Below are 21,855 nucleotides of genomic sequence, written 5' to 3' on the forward strand. Positions count from 1 at the left end.
TTTTTTAGTAAAACAGTCTTTGTCATTTTTCTGAAGCATGTTTTTTTTTTTGTTTTTTTTTTAATCTGAACTTTCTGTGACCACTAGGTAATGTTTGTGTCATTCTGCCTAGGATGTACATGTGTATTCCTTTTGTTTAGCTAAAAATCTTGAGGTATAATATATCTGTCGACTGTGATGTTCAGCAGTGTGTTTGTTCCTTAGAACTGAAACTCAGGAAAGAATCTAGTTCTGTTCTATGTCTTAATTTCCTCCTGTGTAAAATGGGGACAACTAATATATCAGTGGCCTCTGAGATGCTCCAATGAGTTAATAACTTGAAAAGCATTTAAAATAGGGTCTGTTGCGTTACACTGGTACCATGTGTTGTGAAACTGCCTCCCCTTTTGCTTTTGCTGACGTATTTAGGGCTTGATGTTGATTATGGTACTGTTTAGAAATTAAGGAATGACATTTGGCCTATATTAGTTACCTCTTTGCATGTCCAGTATGCTAACTACTAGTTAATTTGTTGCTATTGGACAGAAGTGGTGCTGTGGACTTGAGCAAAAAATTTCCAAGGACACGGGGCCGGGAGTTTGGCCTAGTGGTAGAGTGCTTGCCTAGCATGCACGAAGACCCAGATTCGATTCCTCGGTACCCCACATACATAGCAAAAAAAAAAGCCAGAAGTGGTGCCGAGGCTCAAGTGGTAGAGTGCTAGCCTTGAGAAAGTCCAAGGATAGTGCTCAAGCCCAGGACTGGCAAAAAAAAAAAAAAAAAAAAAAGAGATTATAAAAAAAAAAAAAAAGAAAAATTTCCAAGGACAATGCCTAGGCCTTGAGTTCAAGCCACAGGACTGGCAAAGAAAAAATAACAGAATTTGAAAGGGTGTTCAAGTACCTTAGTCATGTAGGAAATGTAAGTCAGAACCACTGTGCCACCCTCAAAAAGTCAGGGAATAATTCACATTTCTATTGCATAGTGCTTTCTAAACTGTGAAACAGACTTTAGAAATAATCTAAATTTTAATTTTTTCTATTACTATATAATCTTTTAGGCTATGTTATTTATACACATCAGCTTCCTGACAAATGTTTTTCATCATTCTTTAAGTCTTTTTAGGACTTATTTTAAGAACTGTTAATTTCTGAACTTTTGGGAAGAGAAAAATATTATTTATAAGTATCTTCATAGGTAATTATTAACCAGTAAAATAGTCTTGTTTGGTGAAACCCAAATACTTGTTAGACTAAGTAAATATGTTTACTTTGGCTGTTTAATGAAGTGAGAGACCTTGAGTTTTGTTTGGCAAAGATGACCTTTTATTATGCAATTTAACCTGCTATTTGATTAAAAAAAAGAGTGGGAAATTTTTTATCTCCTGGAAATTATGATTGGTAATTTTACTAGAATTTCTAATTCTAGAGAACTTAGTGTTCTTGAAGTTACTTATTTTTTCTTCTCAAATTTTTAGATAGCTTTTTTTTTTTTTTTTTTTTTTTTGCCAGTCCTGGGGTTTGAACTCAGGGCCTGAGCACTGTCCTTGAACTTTCCTCAAGGTTAGCACTCTATTATGTGGACTGCTTCTGGCTTTTTCTATGTACTTGGTTCCAAGGAATCAAACCTGGGTCTTGCATGCTATGCAAGCACTCTACCACTAGGTCAAACTCATTTCCCCTATAGACAGCTTGGTGTAGGAGGTCAGTAGATATAGCTTCTGTAGTTGATAGAGCTTTTTTTTTTTGGTCCTGGGGCTTGAACTCTGTCCCTGGGCTCTTCAGCTCAAGGCTACCACCCTACCCTTGAGCCACAGCCCTACTTCCCATTTTCTAGTGCTTGATTGGAGATAAGAATTTTATGGCTTTGTAGTGCCTGCGCTGGCTTTGAACTGGGCTTTGAACTGCGATCCTCAGATCTCAGCTTCCTGTGGATTATAGGCGGGAACCACTGTTGGCTGGTGATAGAGCTTTTTGCAGGTCTGTTTAGGGAAACAGACCTAGGCAGAAAATTTTCTTAGAGAGGAAACCAAGAACTGTGTATTGTATTTGATTATACCTATTGATAAATGTAATTAATATTAATTTGCAAACTAAGATTTTTTTTGGGGGGGATGGGTCATAGGGCTTGAACTGGGCCTGGGCACTGTCCCTGAGCTCTTCAACTCAAGACTACCACTCTACCCTTGAGCCAAGTAGAGATTAATTGGAGATAAGAGTCTCAGGTCCTTTTGTGTCTGGTCTTGCTTTGAACCTTGATCCTCAGATCTCAGCCTCTTGAGTAGCTGGGATTTTACAGGTGTGAGCCACCTCACCCAGCTTGTTTACTAAGATTTTGAAGGAACAGAATGTATAGTTTTTGAGGGTGGATAAACTATTTAGTAGAGTAATAATAATAATAATGATTTTGTTTGGTCCAGGGGGCTTGAATTTAGGGCCGGGGTATTGTCCCTGAGCTCTTTTGCTCAGGTCTAGCACTTTACCACTTGAGCCACAGCTCCACTTCTGGTATTCTGGTGGTTGAGTATCTTCATGAACTTTCCTGCCTGGGCTGGCTTTGAACGGCAGGTCTCAAATCTCAGTCTCCTGAGTGACTAGGATTACAGGTATAAGTAAATTTATTTTATTTTTTTGCCAGTCGTGGGCTTTGAACTCAGGGCCTGAGCACTGTCCTTGGGCTCTCACAAGGCTAGACCTCTACCACTTCCAGCTTTTTTCCTATGTATGTGGTACCAAAGAATTGAACCCCGGGTCTTCGTGCATGCTAGGCAAGCACTCTACACTAGGCCAAACTCCCGGCCCAGTAATATTATTATTATTATTATTTTTTTTTTTGCCAGTCCTGGGCTAGAACTCAGGGCCTGAGCACTGTCCTTGGACTTTCTCAAGGCTAGAGCTCTACCACTTGAGCCTCAACACCACCTCTGGCTTTTTTCTATGTATGTGGTACCGAGGAATCGAACCCGGGTCTTCATGCATGCTAGGCAAGCACTTTAACCACTAGGCCAAACTCCCGGCCCCCAGTAATATTATTTTAAATCACTTCAGTAAGCATTCCCTAAGTAAGCAAACCCTTTTATCTTTCGGTTGTATTGAACACGTTTGTAACTTAGGCATATAATCCATTTGAGTAACATCTTCTTGTAACAATTTTACAGCTTGATTTTTTGATTAAAGATAACAGCATATTATATTATTTTACTATACTGATTATGTATGTCTGATTAATCACATGAATGGACAGAGATGGTATGTTTAGTTTATCTCCCTTGAATTTACTTAGTGAACATAGGCTGAAGGTTAGATAGTACATGTACTTTTCTGTACCTCCAAAGCCAATTTAGGGGTTTTTGTTTTGGTGGGGGGCGTTGGTTGTGGGGCTTGAACTCTGGGTTTAGTTGCTGTCTCTGAGCTCTTCAGCTCAAGGCTACCTCTCTACCCCTGGAGCTGTAGTGTCACTTTCTGTTTTCTATTGGTTAATTTGGAGATAAGAGTCTTACATCTTTAGTGCCCTGGCCGGCTTTGGACCATGATCCTCAGATCTCAGCCGCCTCAGTAGCTAGGATTATAGGCATGAGCCAGTCCTGAGGCTTGAATTCAGGGCCTAAGCACTGTCCTTGGCTAGTACTCTACCACTTGACCTACAGCACCACTTCTGGCTTTTTCCATGTATCTGGTACCAAGGAATCGAACCTAGGTCTTTGTGCATGCTACTAGGTCAAACTCCTGGCCCCATCCAAGTTTGGCTTTTTTTTTTGGTAGGTCATGGGGCTTGATCTGGGTACTGTCCCTGAGCTCTTCAGCTCAAGGCTACCACTTCCCATTTTCTAGAGGTTAATTGGAGCTAAGAGTCTAGGTCCTTTTGTGCCTGTTCGGGCTTTGAACCATGATTGTTAGATCTCAGCCTCCTGAGTAGCTAGTATTACAGGTATAAGCCACCATTCCCAGTTTTCCTGAGCTCTTTTTTTTTTTTTTTTGTTGCCAATCCTGGCTTGAACTGAGGGCCTGAGCATTGTCCTTTGATTTTCTCAAGGCTAGAGCTCTACCACTTGAGCCACAGAACCACTTTGTTTTTTTCTATGTATGTGGTACCGAGGAATTCATGCATTCTAGACATGCACTCTGCCACTAGGCCAAACTCCTGGCCAACCCTGAGCCCTTTTTGCACAAGGCTAGCAGTCTACTACTTTGAACCATAGCTCCACTTCCAGTTTTCTGGTGATTAATTGGAGATGAGTCTCTTGGACTTTCCTGCTGGGGCTGGCTTTGAACTGTGATTCTTAGCTGTCAGCCTCCTCAGTATCTGATTACAGAGGTAAGTTGTCAGCACGGGACAGTTTTTAGTTTTTGACTAGTTGATAAATTATTTTTAGTTTCTCCATTAATTTCATGTGTTGTAGACCAAAGAGAAAGCAAATCACAGAATTAGGATATTCAGAGATCTGTTGAAAAGCCAAACTCCAGAATTAGATTTTTTTTTCCTTCTTGGCTTGTAAATAGATTTTATTATGAGCCTGGGCATTATTTTCTTTCTCTTTTATTTGTTTTTCTTTTAAATAAATGAATGTATGTAACTCAGAGTGGCAAAGCAATCTCCTCTTCCAGGCAATTCCTCTCCTCTATGTTGGATAATGTTAGTTGACTTGTTGGGGTTGCCACATTTGAAATTATGTTGTCTATAAATAAAAATAAATGATGTTTTTATAAGGAGACAAATATCCTGGAGGGAGATTTTAAGTATTCAATTGCCCGTGGTTTTCAACTAGTCTCAGAAATTTGGCTTAGATGTATTTTTCAATATTTTATTATAAGTTTCTGGGAGAACAGAACATAGTTTGCCTGTGGCTTCTGGCGAGGCAGAAACAAATTGAGGCTTGTTAGAAAACAGGGGCAAATTCTAAAGAGGGATGTTTTATCTCTACCAAGTGTGGATGATTGCACAATATTCATTTTATATGAGAAGGGTCAGCAATGCCTGACAAATGACTGTCTTTTCAAGCAGCTAGCTATCTCCTTTGTTTTCTCTCTATATAATACATTGGTGTAGCCTCTGAAATTCTAAGGGCCAAAGACCTTTCAGTCAGCTAGTTCAGAGGTCATGTAGAGGCAGTAGGGTTGCTTTCTTGAGGTTTTCTTGCTTGTTCAGATAGGCAGGATGACAGACTATCTTTAGTTGTGCCTGTAACTTCAAGAGTGCAGTATTAGTCATGTTTCTATTGTTGTGACTAAATACCAGAGAAAACAACATAAAGGAGGAAATTTTTAGCTCATGGGTTCAGGAGTTTCAGTCCATAGTCATTGATTTTATTGTTTTTAGGCCTTTGAACAAGGCAGAACCTTATGGTTCTACCTCTTGGTAGCTGGGAAGTAAAAAGAAAGAGAGCGGGCTGGGAGTTTGGCTTAGTGGTAGAGTGCTTTCCTAGCATGCACAAAGAGCCAGGTTCGATTCTTTGGTACCACATACATAGAAAAAAAGGCTCAAGTGGTAGAGGTCAAGCCTTGAGAAAGTCCAAGGACAATGCTCAGGCCCTGAGCTCAAGCCCAGGACTGGCCAAAAAAATAAATAAATAAAAGAGAGAGAGAGGACCAGATTTCAGCTTCCAGAGTAGCTAGAATTATAGGTGTGAGCCATTTGCAGACTGCTTTATTAATTTTTGAGGCTTGAAATTTAGGCTTAATTTTCTTTTGGCGAGGACTTAGAGGACTTTGCCTGAATCTCCTGTATGGTTAGATCTCAATTTGTATAAGCCTTTCCTCAGTTTTGACTCTTTCAGTTGCTTACATTTTTCATGTATCTAATGATGTGTGGTACATACATATATATGAATGCTCAAACCTGCTGTCTCCAAGGATAGCTTTACTAAAGATTATGAATTTCTCTAGGTTTCTAGATATGTTCTTCCAGTTTGCCATCTAGACAAATCATACTAGTATGTATTCATAACTGCTTATATAATTAAGTCATCATATCAGTATTGAGTATAATAGTCTAATCTGTTCATACTGTCATATTTATAAAGGAGCGGGCTTTAGAGTTTGTCTAGCCATATATATATATATATATATATATATATGTATATATTGTGTGGGGGAGGGTCATGGGGCTTGAACTCTGGGCACTCTCCCTGAGCTCTTCAGCTCATCCTTGCTTTAAATAGTGAATTATCTTTTTTTTTTTTTTTGCCAGTCCTGGGGCTTGAACTCAGGGCCTGAGCACTGTCCTTGGGCTTTCTCAAGACTAATGCTCTCCAACTTGAGCCACAGCACCTCTTGCGGCTTTTTCTATGTATGTGGTGAAAGGGAATCGAACCCAGGTCTTCATGCATGCTAGGCAAACACTCTACCATTAAGCCACACTCCAGGCCCTATCTTTCATATTTTTATGATCTAGAACTTGTATGATTTATTTGTTATGATACAGTTTCAATGTAATGTAATTGGAAAGCATGGCTCAGTCTTTTTTATTTTTATTTATTTTTTGTCTCTTGTGGGGCTTGAACTCTGGGCCTGGGTGCTGTCCCTGAGCTCTTCACCTTAAGGTTACTGCCCTATCCCTTGAGCCACAGCACCACTTGTCACTTCCATTTCTGGTGGTTAATTGGAGATAAAAGGCTCACTTCCAAAGCCAGCCTAGGCTGGCTTTGAACGACTATTCTCAGATCTCAGCCTTCTGAGTAGCTAGGGTAGCTAGGATTACAGGTGTGAGCCACCGGCGCCTGGCTTTTTTTTTTTTTTTTTTTTTTAACACAGTTACTTAAGGTCTCGGCACAATGCCTAGGAGATAAAGCTATTAGCAAATGTTTGTGTTTGAAGAAGGGAGCACTTGCCAAGAAATAAGACACATTCAGAAGTAGTTTTGTATGCCACATTCATAAAGTAGACCTTATCCCTAGGATAACTTAGACTTCATGATTGTCTTTCATTTTCTTTATATTGGCTTTCTTTCATCGATACACAAGGTCTTCTCTCTTTGTGTGTGTGTGTGTGTGTGTGTGTGTGTGTGTGTGTGTGTGTGTGTGTGTGTGTGTGAATAAATCTTTGAACTAAAGATTGGTTTTTAGGCAAACAATTTTAAGGTTTTCTAGTAAGGAAAGCATTGTCATAGTGTAAATAAGGCTCTTAAAAATATAAGTTTTGGGCCAGGAACATGGCCAAGTGGTAGCATACTTGATCAGCATGCAAAAAAAAGAAAAACAAAAAAAAATTTTAATGTGTTTTGGGCTTTTTTTTGTCCAGTTCCTGAGTCTTGAACTCGGGGCCTAGGCACTGTCCTTAGCCTTTCAAGTCTAGCACTCTATTACTTGAGCCACAGCATTACTTCCAGCTTTTTCTTTGTATGTGGTGCCGAGGAATCAAATCTGGGTCTTTGTGCATGCTTGGCAAGCACTCTGCCACCATGCTAAACTCCTCAGCCCCCACCATGCTAAACTCCCCAGCCCCACAACTACTTTTTGTTTTCTTTTTTTTCTCTTCCTTCCTTCCTTCCTTCCTTCCTTCCTTCCTTCCTTCCTTCCTTCCTTCCTTCCTTCCTTCCCTCCCTCCCTCCCTCCCTCCCTCCCTCCTTCCCTCCTTCCTTCCTTCCTTCCCTCCTTTTTTCCTTCCCTCCTTCCTTCCTTCCCTCCCCCCCTCCCTCCCCCCCCCTCCCTCCCTCCCTCCCTCCCTCCCTCCCTCCCTCCCTCCCTCCCTCCCTCCCTCCCTCCCTCCCTCCCTCTCTCTCTCTCTCTCTCTCTCTCTCTCTCTCTCTCTCTCTCTCTCTCTCTCTCTCTCTCTCTTATACAGTCCTGGGCTTTAGCTCAGGGCCTGAGCACTGTCCTTGAACTTTCTCAAGGCTAGAGCTCTACCACTTGAGCCTCAACACAACTCTTCCAGCTTTTTTCTGTGTATGTGGTACAGAGGAATTAAACCCGGGTTTGATGGCTAGAAATTGGAGGAGATGGTATATTACAGGCCTGGCACTGGTAAATACTCAGAAATTAACGAGAAAACATACACTAACTTCTAAAATCACTTAGATACTTTTTATTTTTTGGGTCCAGTCTTGGGGCTTGAACTGGCTGGAGGCACCGTCCCTGAGCTTATTTTCCTCAAAGTTAGCACTTTGCTACTTGAGCCACAGTACCACTTCTACCCTTTTCTGTTTATTTGATACTGAAGAATTGAACTCAGTGCTTCATGCATGCTTGACGCCACTAAGCCACATTTTCAGCCTGCTTAGATACTTTTCATAAACTTAGTAAGGTGGTTACTTTATGTAATTAGAATTGATACTTCATGAAAAAATTTGATTGTATTCCATTTAAGATGAGGATGATGACTTCATTAGTAAGAAGACAGCCTCAAAATCCAAAGAAAATGGAAGATCTAAAAATAGTTATCTTGGAGCATCAAACATAAAAAAGAATGAAGAAAATACTAAGATTAAGAATAAACCTTTATCACCCATAAAGCTTACACCAACGTCAGTTCTTGATTATTTTGGAACTGGAAGTGTTCGAAGATCAGATAAGAAGATGGTGGCAAGCAAAAGAAAAGAGGTGAGTATCCTACATGCAAGCAAGAAAGTTCAGGATTTCTGGGTCTGTGGTCCATGCCTGTAATAGAAGTATGTGAATGGCTGCAAGTTTGGGTCCAGCTTGGAACGTATATAAAGATGCTTTCGCTAATAAATCAAAACACAGCATAACATGGTTGGAAGCAACCCCAAGCCAAACAAGCAAATTTACAAGACCTCATCTCAACGAATAGAAAGCTAAGAAAAACAAATTAGATATGGTGACAGGTACATGCCATCATAGCTGTATGGGAAATATAAATAAGAGGACTGCAGTCTAGATCATCATGAGTAAAAATCTCTCAAGAGAGACTATTTGAAAAATAACCAAAGGTCTGGGTACAAGTGACTCATACCTGTAATCCTAGCTACTCAGGAGAGTAAGATATGAGAATTAAGGCTTGAAGCCAACTTGGGCAGAAAAGTCTGTAAGACTCTTAGTTCTAATTAACCAGCTAAAAGCTACATGTGGCTCAAGTGGTGGAGCATCAGCCTTTGACCAAAAAAGCCAGGCAATGGCATGTGGTGCTGAGTTCAAGCCCCAGTACTGGCATTAAAAAGAAAAAAAGCAAGGGCTGGGAGCATGGCCTAGTGGTAGAGTGCTTGCCTAGCATATACAAAGACTTGGGTTCTATTCCTTGGTACCACATACACAGAAAAAGCTGGAGGTGGTGCTGTGGTGCCAGTGGTAGAGCACTAGCCTTGAAAAAGTCCAAGGACAGTGCTCAGGCACTGAGTTCAAGCCCTAGGACTGGCAGAAAAAGAAAAACAAAACAAAACATGTAGGGGCACCAGTGGTTCATTCCTGTAATCCCAGCTATTGATGGCATGAAGACCCTGTCCAAGGACAGTGCTCAGGCTCGGAGCTCAAGCCTTTGGTTTAAAAAAAAAAAATAAGTAAATAAATATATATTTTATTGATGATGAAAATAATTTTCTGTAACCACAGATAAAAATGTATTGTCCTTTTAGAGGTTAAGGAAACTAGAATTTCTCTTTCATACTTGAAATTAGGAAAATTTGTTTTATCACCTCACTGCCCTCTTTTTGGAAATACTAGAGTAGGACAAAAATATTTTGACCATAAAAAAAAGTAGTTGTGCTAGGCAGGTGGCTCACACCTAACCACTCAGGAGGCTGAGGTCTGAGGATCAAGGTTCAAAGCCAGCCCAGGCACAAAAGGACCTGAGACTCTTATCTCCAGTTAATCACTAGTAAACTAGTAAAGTGGGGTAGTGTGGTAGCCTTGATCTGAAGAGTTGAGGGACAGTGCCAGGCTGAGTTCAAACCCCATGACCCCCCCTCCAAAAAAAAAAAAAAAAAAAAAGAAGGTAACAGGGTCAGGTGTTTGACATAGTGGTAGAGTCCTTGCTGAGCATGCATGATTCCTTGGCACGACGTACATAGAAAAAGCTGGAAGTGGTGCTGTGGCTCAAGTAGTAGAGCTTTATCCTTTTTTTCTTTTTCTTTTTCTTTTTTTTTTTTTTTTTTTTTTGCCAGTTCTAGAGCTTGGAGTCAGGGCCTGGGCACTGTCCTTGGACACTTTTTGCTCAAGGGTGGCACTTTGCTGCTTGAGCCACAGTGCCACTTCTGGCCTATTCTGTGTTTGTGGTTTCAGGGAATTCGTGCATGCTAGGCGAGCACTCTTACCACTAGGCCAAACTCCCAGCCTAGAGCTCTATGCTTCAGAAAGGCGAAGAACAGTGCTCAGGCCCTGAGTTCAAGCCCCAAGATTGGCAAAAAAAAAAAAAGGAAAAAAAAAAAGAAAAAAATACTTGTTCTTAAGAATTTTAATTGGATTCCCAGAAGTTTAAACTTATTTTACTGTTTTTCTTAGGCAGACAAAAATAGATAATAAATCTGCAAATGATATCAAAAATACATCCATTATAAAAAGAGCATTTGTTTTTGATGTTCTCAAGTTTGATACTGGATTTATCGTTTTTTAGGCATTTTGGAAGTAGATATTAAAGTGTATTATTGTAAATCTAGCCTCCAATGTAGATAATGGTGCCAAACCATGTGTGTTTGTTCATTTCCTTAATGGGTATGCAAGATAATGAATTCGTCATCACATTGGTTTGTCAATGTTCTGGACTACTTCCCAAGCATTAATTTATAGCATTTTTCCTTTGCAAGTACTTATTTTGAATATATCAGTAGAAACTTAGTGAGAACCATCTGTAGGATATTTATTCTTTAGGAGACTGGGTGTGGTCAAGGTGTAGTCCCTGTGGACTGTAACTGTTGCTAGTATATTTTCCTCCCTTTGATGTATCTACTATGCTAGTCAAGAAAAGGTAGCTTATTCTGAATTTAAGGTATATGCTAATCTTGTTTTTCTTTGAAATCTAGTCTTCCCCAAATACAGATGATTCCAGAAAAACTGATGAAGCCATTGCCAAGCAGTTGCAACTTGATGAAGATGCAGAGGTATTACTGTTGCCCTTACATACCACTAATACCTTGATATTTGGTATAGCTAAGCAAATATAAGATTGCTTGAGTCTAATTTGACTTAAGCCTTACTGGAAGTTATGTGTAAGACAAGTTGAACTATAGTAGAAGAAAATCTAAATTTCTGTAAAAGGCAAATGATGAGGTAAAGATTTTTTTTTCCAATTTGGATGGGAGGCTCTTTTAGTATATTTAAAACAACTTGCATATATTTCATTTCCCTTCACTCCTGTAGCATCCAGATAGAGCTCATTTAGTCTCTAGTCCGGAGCTCTCTCTTGAGCTGTAACCTGTATATTCAATTATCCAAGTATTTAGTAAGCACTCAGAATGCCTAGAACTCAAGTTATTGAAAGCATAACTTGAGTTATGTGTGAAGAAATGAAAGGACGTTTATTGGCAGACACCTAAGTGTTGTAAAGAACAGGAGTAATTTTGAGGTGAATGTGAGTATTTCATTCTAAACAGAGAAGTTGGCTCTGTGGCAGGGCTTGATACAGTGAGCCACAGTGCTGGGACTTAGAGAGGAAGATTCCACCGAGCAGAGGGAGCAGTGAAGCAGCAAGTGAGAGCTTCCCAGAGACATGTGCTCAGTGTGTTCCTGAGACCAGTGTTTAGGAGAATAGAGAATAGTAGTACGAGATCATTTTGGAGAAATGGCCAGCAGTGAGTACTGTAGGCCCTGGTAAGTCTTTGATCTCTACTAAAATGGTTTTAGATATAGATAGTGAGGACTTTGAATTTCAATTTCTGTGAGATGGAAGCCATCACAATTTTGACAAAAGAAGTCGTATGACTTCATGGATCTTCAAAGAAAAGTTCTCTGTTCCTGTAAAGCTAAATGTACAGAATCACTGGTGGTGTCTTTGCTCATGGTAGGACATGAGCAAAAGCAGACCTGCTTGGAGGTTGTTAGGTATCATCTCAGTATACCTGCACCTAGAGCCTTAAGGTTCTTGTTAGTGATAGATTTGGCATTAAGTGGGTCGATGAACAGGGCTTCGTGGGAATCAGAAATGGGTTACCGAGAAGCCAAGAGTTCTGTTTTGGGCAGTTAAGTTGGAGATGTGTAATAGACTTCAGTGGAGATGTAGAGTAGTGGTTGAGTAAAGAAATGTGGAGTGAGGAATGGGTGTAGAGAGGTGTTCTCTAAGCTGGAGGTATACTTTTAGGAATCATTAGCATTTGTGTACCTTAAACCTTGGGGAGAGAATATAAATAGAAAAGGAAAAAGTTTTAGACTTGAGCTCTGGCAACTCAATACTTAAGATGAAGGAGAGGATCATCTCGCAAAGGAGACCAGGAAAAGACTAGTACTGGAGTTGTGAATAAAGAACATAGTAAAGGGGGCATGCCAGTCTCCACCAGAAGCTCCAGTGCTAGGTGCCTGCTGCTTCTAGCTCAAGATTATTATATTGCTACTATTATATTGCTGTTCACGTGTCCTCTTCCTCTATATAGCCTTGAAATTCTATCTACTGGGGCTATTTATGTCTCATAGCTGTGGCATCAAAACTCAAACAACAGCAACAAAAACCCCTCAGAAGCAGAGACTTCCATATTGTGAATTGCTCTCATTAATCGGACAGTTTATGTCTTCAAAGTTATTTTCTGTCTTATTTGATCATGCTGAATTTGTACTATTTGCAAACAGGCATTCTTATAACTCAAGGTAGCACAAGTAGCCTAGGTCAGAGTCTGAAGGAATTTTTAGGTATCTGTCTTTTTGCAAATAGTAGAGGATTATCCAGTTCATTCCAAGGAACCAAAGCTATCACAATTCTGTGTTTTTCCATTTCTTTCACATTCTTTCAGAATCTTGTTGGGTAATTTATTAATGATGAAGGTCTTTGAGGATGTCAATAATTAATGATGTCTTGGCCAGGCGTGGTGGCTTACGCCTGTAATCCGAACTACTCAGGAGGCTGAGTTCTGAGGATCAAGGTTTAAGGCCAGCCTGGTCACAAAAGGACCTGAGACTCTTATCTAATTAACCTCTAGGAAATGGGGCTTAGCTCAAGGTTAGGGCCTTGAGCTAAAGAGCTCAGGGACGGTGCTCAAGCCAAGTTCAAGCTCCATGAGCCACCAAAAAATAAAAGTATTAATGATCTTTCCTCCCAAGAGCCTCCCTCGTCATTTTTACTCCCATTTTTTCATGTAGTAACTTTGCCCAGTATCTAATACTCCTTTGTGTGTGTCTGGATGTGTATGTATGTATGTGTATATGTGTATGTATATATTTTTTTCTTTTTTGTGTCATGCTGGGGCTTGAACTCATTGCCTAGGTTCTGTCTCTGAGCTTTTTTGGCTGTACCACTTGAACTACATACAGCTCCACTTCAGTTGTTTTTTTTTTTTTTTTCTGGTTAATTGGATGTAAAAATTTCACTGGCTTTCTTGCCCAGGCTTTTTTTTGTTGCCAGTCCTGGGTCTTGAACCCAGGGCCTGAGCACTGTCCTTGGGCTTTAAGACTAGCACTCTACCACTTGAGCCACAGCACCACTTCCAGCTTTTTCTGAGTATGTGGTACTGAGGAATTGAACCCTGGTCTTTGTGGAAGCTAGACAAGCACTCTACCACTAGAACAAACTTGTGGCCCCATTGCCCGTGCTGTCTTCAAACTGTGATTCTTAGATCTCAATTTCTTGAGTAACTGTGATTATAGATAGGATCTGCAGTCACTATATTAAGTGAGCTATGTTAAACACTGCATTATGATGCCATCATGAATTCCTTTGTTCTAAAAATGATTATTGGTCATAAAATGGGTTATTTTATATTGAGAATATTTTTCATTGCTATATATTCTCTTCTGAAAGAGCCATTTTACTTGAAATGAAAGTATTTGGAAGTAGTTAAGTAGAATGTGCTTTGTTAGTATGTAGGAAAACTGATGGAATGACTTATATTTTTAAAAGTTAGAACAGATGCTTTTAAATTACAGAGTTTTTGATGATAAAAAGAAAGGGCTACATTTGTGTAGTCACTGGTGCCCAGTGAATTTTCTTTCTTTCCTTTTTCTATTTTTTTTCTTTCTTTTTTTGCCTGTCCTGGGTCTTGAACTCCGGGACTTGAACACTGTTGTTGGGCTTTCTCAAGGCTAAAACTACCATTTGAGCCATAGCATCACTTTTGCTCTTTTTTTCTGTTTGTGGTAGCAAGGAATTGAACCTGGGTCTTTGTGCATGTTAGGAAAGCACTCTACCACTAGGTCAAACTCCTGACTCCCCATGTTTTTCTGTCTTCTGCATAATTATTTTTCTGTTAAGATGAGATTTATTTCAGAGATCTATCATTTAAAAATATATAAATGAGAGATGTATAAGTGTTATACTAGGACTATTAAACATAGACTTTGAATTTTGTTAGAAACATCACCTTAAAAATGTGTTGAAGTTAGCTAGGTGCCACTGATTCATGCTTTTAATTTTATCTACTCTGGAGGCTAGCCTGGATAAGAAAATCTGTGAGACTCTTATCTCCTATTAAACACTAGAAAGCCAGAGATGGAGCCGTGGCTCTAAGTGGTAGAATGCTAGCTTTGATCTGAAAAGCAGAAGGACAGCACCTAGGCCCTGAGCTCAAGCCACAGAATTGGTGCAAAAAACAACAGCAACAACAACAAACCCCTTTCCCTTAAGTGTTGAATTTATCTGTTATGCCTATAAATCTAGAAATTGATGTTTTAGAGTCTAGTCTAATTTGGCTTACTGAAACAAATTGGTTTTTTGTTTGTTGTTTTGTCTTTGTCTTGGTCGGTCTTGGGACTTGAACTCTGGGCCTCGGTACTATCCCTTTGTTCTTTATCTCAAGGCTAGTGCTCTACCACTTGAGCCATAGTGTCACTTCTGGTTAATTGGAGAATAAGTGTGTCATGGACTTTCGTACCTGGGTTAGCTTTGAACCTCGGATCCTTATGTCTCATCCTTCTGAAGTAGCTAGAATTATAGGTGTGAGCCACCAGCACCTGGCAAAGCTGTGTGTTTTTGTTTTTGTTTTCTTTTTGGGTGTTGGGGGGTCGGCTGGTCTTGGAGCTTGAGCCCTGGGCCTGTGCACTGTCCCTGAGCTCTTCAAGCTCAAGGCTTCTGCCCTACCTCTGGAGCCACATCCCCACTTCCCGTTTTCTGATTATTTGGAGATGAGTCTCACTGATTTTTGATTTTAGTGCCTGGGCTGGCTTTGAACCTCAATCCTCAGATCTCAGCCTCCTGAGTAGCTGGGATTACAGTTGTGAGCCACCACGCCTGGCTAAAGCTGTGATTTTTTTTTTAACTGTTAATGATCAGTTGTAAAATGTTATGGTTATTTTCTAGGAATTTTTTTTCTAAGAGTATAAATTAGAAATGGAAAACTTTCAAGCTCAAAAGAGTATCTCAATGTTTGGATTTTTTTTTTTTTACAGCTGGAGAGGCAATTGCATGAGGATGAAGAGTTTGCCAGAACATTAGCAATGTTGGATGAAGAGCCTAAGACCAAAAAGGTGCCATATTGGACTGTTAGCATTCTAAATATACAATACAGATTAAGATTTCTTTCTAATGTCTGAATATTCTGGGCCCTGAGTAACTTTTCCAGAAAGGAAATAAATTATATAGATTTTTGAAAACTCAATGAAAAGCTTATTCCATTTGGGTGCACTGTCTCATGCCTGTAATACTAGCTTAGAGACTGGGAGGCCAACTTCAGGCAAAACGTTTCCAATCTCAACCAATAAAGATGAACACGATGTGCATGTTAGCCTGTCGATTCAGCTACAAAGGAAGTGAAAATAAGAGGGTTGCTGTCTAGGGTGGCCTATGTGTAAATTCAGGATCCTGTCTCACAGAATATCCAAGCTAAAAGGATTGTGGGGTTATGGCCCAACAGATACTCACCTGTATAGCAAGTGTAAGACTGAGTTTAAATTCAGCCTGGTAACAAGAAAAAAGAAGAAGAAAAGGAAAAACTTATTTTCTGGCATTAATTTTTCCCCTCCCCTCTTCCTCTCCCCCTCTCTTCCCTCCCTCCTTCCTTCCCTCCCTCCTTCTTTCCCTCCCACCCTTCCTCTCCCTCAATCCCCCATACTTTCTACTAATGCTGGGGCTTCAACTCAGGGCTACAGTCTTCCTGAGCATTTTGCTCAAGGCTCTCTACCACTTGAATCACAGCTTTAAGTCCAGCTTTTTTTTGTGGTTAATTGTAAACAAGAATCTCATGGACTTTTCTGCCTGGGCTGGCATCTAACTGATTGCCAGATCTCAGCCTACTGACCAGAGTGAGCCACTGGTTACTAGTCATTGTTTTTTTGTTTTGTTTTGTTTTTTGTTTTGTCCAGTCCTAGGGCTTGAACTCAAGGTCTGGGCACTGTCCCTGAGCTTCTTTTTAGTCAAGGCCAGCACTTTATTATATGAACTACAGCTTCACTTACTTGAGTGATGTATTAGAGATACGGCTTTATAGGCTTTACTGTCTGGGTTGGCTTTGAACTGATCCTAGGATCTCAGGTTCCTGAGTAGCATAAGCTACTGGTGCCGGGCTGATTTTTTTTTTTTTTTTGATGGGTCATGGGGCTTGAACTCCCCCTTGGTGCTGTCCCTGAGCTCTTCTGCTCAAGGCTAATGTCCTACCCTGGAACCAAGCCCTACTTCCCATTTTCTAGAGGTTAATGGGAGATTAGAGTCTCAGGTCCTTTTGTCCCTGGGCTGGCTTTGCACCTTGATCCTCAGATCTCAGCCTCCTGAGTAGCTAGGATTCCAGGCATGAGCCACTGCGCCTGGCATGGCTTTTTTTTTTTTTTTTTTTTTTTTTTTTTTAATGTATGTGGTACCGAGGAATCCAGCCCAGGCCTTTGTGCATGCTCAGCAAGCACTCTACCACTAGGCCAAACTCCCCACCCCTGGGCATCATCTTTATAATGATAAGAAAATACTTAATTAAAAAAAGCACAAAAATGCTTTATTGCCCAAACTGACTTTGAACTCTCAATCTTCCTGCCTTAGCCCCCTGCCTTAGCCCTGTAAGTACCTGGGCTGTTAGATTTTTTTTTTTTTTTTGCCAGTCCTGGGCTTGAGCTCAGGGGACTTTCTCAAGGCTAGAGCTCTACCACCTGAGCCTCAGCACCACTTCTGGCTTTTTTTTCTATGTATGTGGTACCGAGGAATCAAGCCCAGGTCTTTGTGCATGCTAGGCAAGCACTCTACCACTAGGCCAAACTCCCAGCCCCTTGTTTTGTTTTTTTAAGAAGCATTGATCTTCACTGGAGGCATAACTCAAGTGATAGAGCACTGCTTAGTAAGTGCAGAGCCCATTACTATTCGTTTCCCTCCAAGACCAAGAAAGCACTTGATCTCCAGTAAATTTAATTTCTGATGAGTCACATTCTGTCATGATAATTATTTGTATCAATAAATATCTGATTGTTTAAAAAGATTTTACTTTTTACTTCTGCAGAAGGGTGCACCATCAGCCAAAAATCTGGGAAGCAAGCAGGCAGGCAGGCTGCTCCCGTTTATCCCTAATGCAGCAGGCGCTGCAGGATTTTACTTCTTTGAAGTGGAAGTACATTTTCAGGGGCCAGGACTGTGCAGGAAAGTATAAGATAGTAGGGAGTATGTGGAACTTTGTTATTTGGAAGCTTGACTTCATCTTCATGTATTCACATTTAAAATTCCAATACTAGATACTGTCATATACTTCTGTTGGTGGTCTCTATAAAATAGAATTTTGAGGAATCACTGGACCGATGCTATGCTTTTTTTCTTTTGAAGAAATTCTTTTATTTTTCTTCCCCCCTCCTTCCCTCCTTCCCTCCTTCCCTCCTTCCCTCCCTCCTCCCCCCTCCCCCTCCCTCCTCCCCCTCCCTCCCTCTCTCCCTCCCTCCCTCCCTCTGTCTCTGTCTCTCTGTCTCTCTGTCTCTCTGTCTCTGTCTCTCTCTCTGTCTCTCTCTCTCTCTCTCTCTCTCTCTCTCTCTCTCTCTCTCTCTCGTTATTTCATTTTGCCAGTCCTGGGCTCAGGCTCAAGACCTGAGCACTGTCCTTGGGGTTTCCCAAGGCTGGAGCTCTACTACTTGACCCACAGGACCACTTCTGGCTTTTCTTCATGTATGTGGTGCTGAGGAATCGAACCCAGGTCTTCATGAATGTTAGGCAAGCATTCTACCACTAGACCAAACTCCCAGTCCCCTCATTTAGATTTCATGTGTTTTTCTCTCCCCTCTTCCCCCCAAAGTTGTGGGGCTTGAACTCTGGGCCTGGGCTAGCCTTCAAGACTAGTGGTTAATTGGAGGTAAGAGTCTCATGGACTGACTTTTCGTTCCAGGGCTGGTCTTGAACCATGATCTTCATATCTGAGTAGCTATGACTATAGGCGTGAGCCACCTGTACCTGTCTGATTTCAGTTTTTAACTGTACAGTAGTCACAGTTTGAGGTGTAAGAGCAGAAATATGGTTTCCATTTCAGTTTGAGAGGTTGGAATGAAATGAGATTATGTTCTATAGATATAGTTTTAAAATCTTTTGTCTATTTCTTCATCTGTGAAATCAAATAAAATAAGCTTAAGTTGCTTCAAAAACTTTGTGGAGTAATAAGTATAGTTCGTTGTAATGCATTGCTAATTTCGAAGATAGCCCTTGACTTAAAATTTCTATTTTAGGAGCCAGAAATTTGGCCTAGTGGTAGAATGTTTACCTAGAATGCACGAGGATCAGGGTTCAATTCCTCATACCACAGACATAAAAAAAAAAGCTGGAAGTGGTGCTGAAGCTCAAGTGATAGAGTGCTAGCCTTGAGAAAGCCCAAGAACAGTGCTCAGGCCGTGAGTTCAAGCTCCAGAAATGGCAAAAAAATATATATATATATATTTTAACAGGTTTTGCAATCAAGAGTTTTCCTATTGTCATGTTTGTTCTTTTTAAATTTGTTTAGGCTCGGAAGGTATCAGAAGTAGAGACATTTTCATCTGTCCAAGCCAATTTAAATAAAGCAGAAAAACATACATATCCTCATACAGGTAAGACTTGCAGGAAAAAGTAAGAAAGAGTACTTGTTTTTATAGAAGAAAATTCCTTTTTTGGGTAGGATTTAAATTGTGAAATTTATTTTTTATTATACTATCTGTTATTTCTCTTTTCAATCCTGTCTTTATTTCTATAGCTTCTATGTCATATTTTAGAAGATAATTCTTGATAAAATTGTTTATTCTGTTCACAACTGTGTAGTTAAATAGATACTATTACATAGAACTTTTAGAGCATGTTGTACTACAGATGTTCCTAGACATACAATGCAGTTAACATCTTAGTAAATAAACATCATAAGGGCTGGGAGTTTGGCCTGGTAGAGTGCTTGCCTAGCATGCATGAAGACCCTTGTTCAATTCCTTGGTACCTATAGAAAAAGCTGGAAGTGATACTGTGGCTTAAGTGGTAGAGGTCTAGCTTTGAGAAAGTTTAAGGACAGTGCTCAGGCCCTGAGATCAAGCCCAGGACTGGCCCCCACAAACAAAAAAATCATCATAGGTTGGCAGTTGTATAAGTGGAAGTGCATTTAATACAGTTTTCTATCTTAGCAAGGCTGTGCACTATAGTCTCACTGCCAGTCTGGTGAGTGTGCACCATGCTGCATATTGCATATGGAAGGAAAGATCAAAATGTAGAATTCCCTGAGCAAGTATTGCTTTTGGACAACTCTTAAGTTGAAAAATTGTTACTTGAGCTGTGATGAGTTGGTGACCATGTATACTTACAAAGCTATTTGGATACTTACTGGTGGAGAGTGTCTTTTGTTTGCTAAATGTACATTATGGTACCTTTGGCTTCCTATTAATTTCCAAGTATATTGCAGCATAATTTCAGTATATGAAGACAAAGAACTAAGTCTGTGAGCCTTTCATGTTAGTGTCCCATAGTTGTTCAGGGTACCTGTAGCTCTTCTGCTGAATGTGTTTCAGATTATCCTTTAATGATTCTGATACCAAACCACTCACTAGGACAGTGGTTTCCCATTGTAAAGGATTGGTCTCAGGACCCCTGTAGATACTAAAGTCTGGGGATTCTAAAGTCTTTTATTTGAGTGACATAGAACTCATGACGATAACCTGTATAGTTGGTTTCTAGACAATGTATAGTATCTAATACAAAGTAGTTACATATTGTTTAGAGAATAATAAAAAGGCCTGTATATGCCTTGTACTGAAATAAAGTATTTTCCAATCATTTTTGGTTGAATTCAAGAATTTAGAACCTCTGTTCTTTTTTATTTTGACACAGATTTTTACTTTGTATCTTAGGCTGGATTTGAGTGCAATATATAGCCCAAGCTGGCCTGAAACTTGGATTTCTCCTGCCTGAGTCACCCAAATTCTGAGATTACAAGTGTGCATCGCCATGCCTGGCTAGATAGTTTTAATCCTATAAGTAGATCTGTTTTTGTAGTACCTTTTAGTCTTGTTATTGTTGTTGGTCTTGAGGCTTGAACTCTGTGCCTGGGTGCTGTCCTTGAGCTTTTCACCTCAAGGCTACTGTCCTACCTCGTGAGCCACAGTGTCATTTCCAGTTTTCTAGTGGTTAATTAGAGATAAGAGTCTCACAGACTTTCGTGCCCGGGCTGACTTTGAACCACAATTCTCAGATCTCAGCCTCCTGAGTAGCTAGGGTTACAGGTGTGAGTCACTGGTGCCCGGCTTACCTTTTAGTCTTGACACCTCAGGATTTGGGGTTTTCAAGCTATATTACGAACACAGAATTTATTTATTTATGTATTTATGTATTTGTGTTTTGCAAGTCCTGGAGCTTGAACTTAGAGCCTGAGTTCTTTCCTTGGACTTTCTCAAGGCTAGCTCTCTACCACTTGAGCCACAACACAACAACGTCTGGCCTTTTCTGGGTATGTGGTACGAAGGAATCAAACTCAGGGCTTCATGAAATCTAGGCAAGCACTCTACCACTAGGTCATACTCTTGGTCCCTGAACACAGAATATTTATATAATATATTCTAGTCAAGTCTTTTTGTACATTTTAGAGCCTAACTTAAATGGAATCTATTTCTTTAAAATGTTATTATAGTATTGTATCAATAAACAAACAGCTTACATTTAAAGTGACAGATCTCTTAATTTGATGTGGTTGCACAAAGGATTATACAAATGCTTAAAAAAATAAATGTTCTGAGCCGGCGGTGGCTCACGTTTGTAATCCTAGCTACTCAGGAGGCTGAGATCTGAGGATCAAGGTTCAAAGCCTGCCTTGGCACAAAAGGACCTGAGACTCTTTATCTCCAATTAACCTATAGAAAACTGGGAAGTGGGGTTTGGCTCAAGGGTAGGGTGGTAGCCTTGAGCTGAAGAGCTCAGGGCCAGTGTCTAGGCCGAGTACTAGCCCCATGACCCACAAAATAAATAAATTAAATAAATGTTCTGTATAAAAAAACGAAAGTATGTTTAGAAATTATATTAAACTGTTTTTATAAGGTTACTTAGTTGAACAATGAAAGAAGAAAGTTGATACTGAGTATCATTTTCTACAAACAGCAACCATATCTTTTGTTCCTAGTAAAAACAGAACAATTGTCAAGTGAGAGAAAGAGCTTCAGTCCCAATAAGCAAACAAAGTGTGAAAGTGCAAAGGGATCTCAGCAACATTCCAAGTCACCAGCTCACAAAACAGGAGATTCCTTTTCTCCAAAAACCAGTTCTAAGCTAGCACTTACGCAAATAAAAGAAGAGCGTTCTGAAAAATCAGAGTCTGTGGCCTCAAAAAGAAAAGAAAGTGCTATTGAATTGAAAGGAGAGAAAAAAACTCCTCAAAAAACCAAAAGTTCTCCAGCTAAAAAAGAGGTAGGAACTATCTCAGAATATGTTTTGGGGCTGTGTGTTGGTGTCAGTTTGTTTTCAA

The 21,855-nt window shown here is 40.1% G+C and overlaps 1 protein-coding gene across 1 annotated transcript in view; it reads left to right on the plus strand.

Moving 5' to 3' along the window:
- The window catches only part of Rfc1 (replication factor C subunit 1), a 66,780-nt gene that overhangs the window by 14,880 nt on the left and 30,045 nt on the right, over positions 1-21,855 (plus strand). The window contains exons 5-9 of the mRNA XM_090343708.1: positions 8,280-8,512; positions 10,885-10,962; positions 15,389-15,466; positions 18,889-18,973; positions 21,514-21,797. Coding sequence (XP_090199834.1) covers positions 8,280-8,512; positions 10,885-10,962; positions 15,389-15,466; positions 18,889-18,973; positions 21,514-21,797 — 758 coding nt within the window. The remainder of the gene's footprint in view (positions 1-8,279; positions 8,513-10,884; positions 10,963-15,388; positions 15,467-18,888; positions 18,974-21,513; positions 21,798-21,855) is intronic.

This window comes from Megascapheus bottae, chromosome 13 (genome assembly GCF_031878675.1).
Source record: "Megascapheus bottae isolate mThoBot1 chromosome 13, mThoBot2.hap1, whole genome shotgun sequence".
Classification (NCBI taxonomy): Eukaryota; Metazoa; Chordata; class Mammalia; order Rodentia; family Geomyidae; genus Megascapheus; species Megascapheus bottae.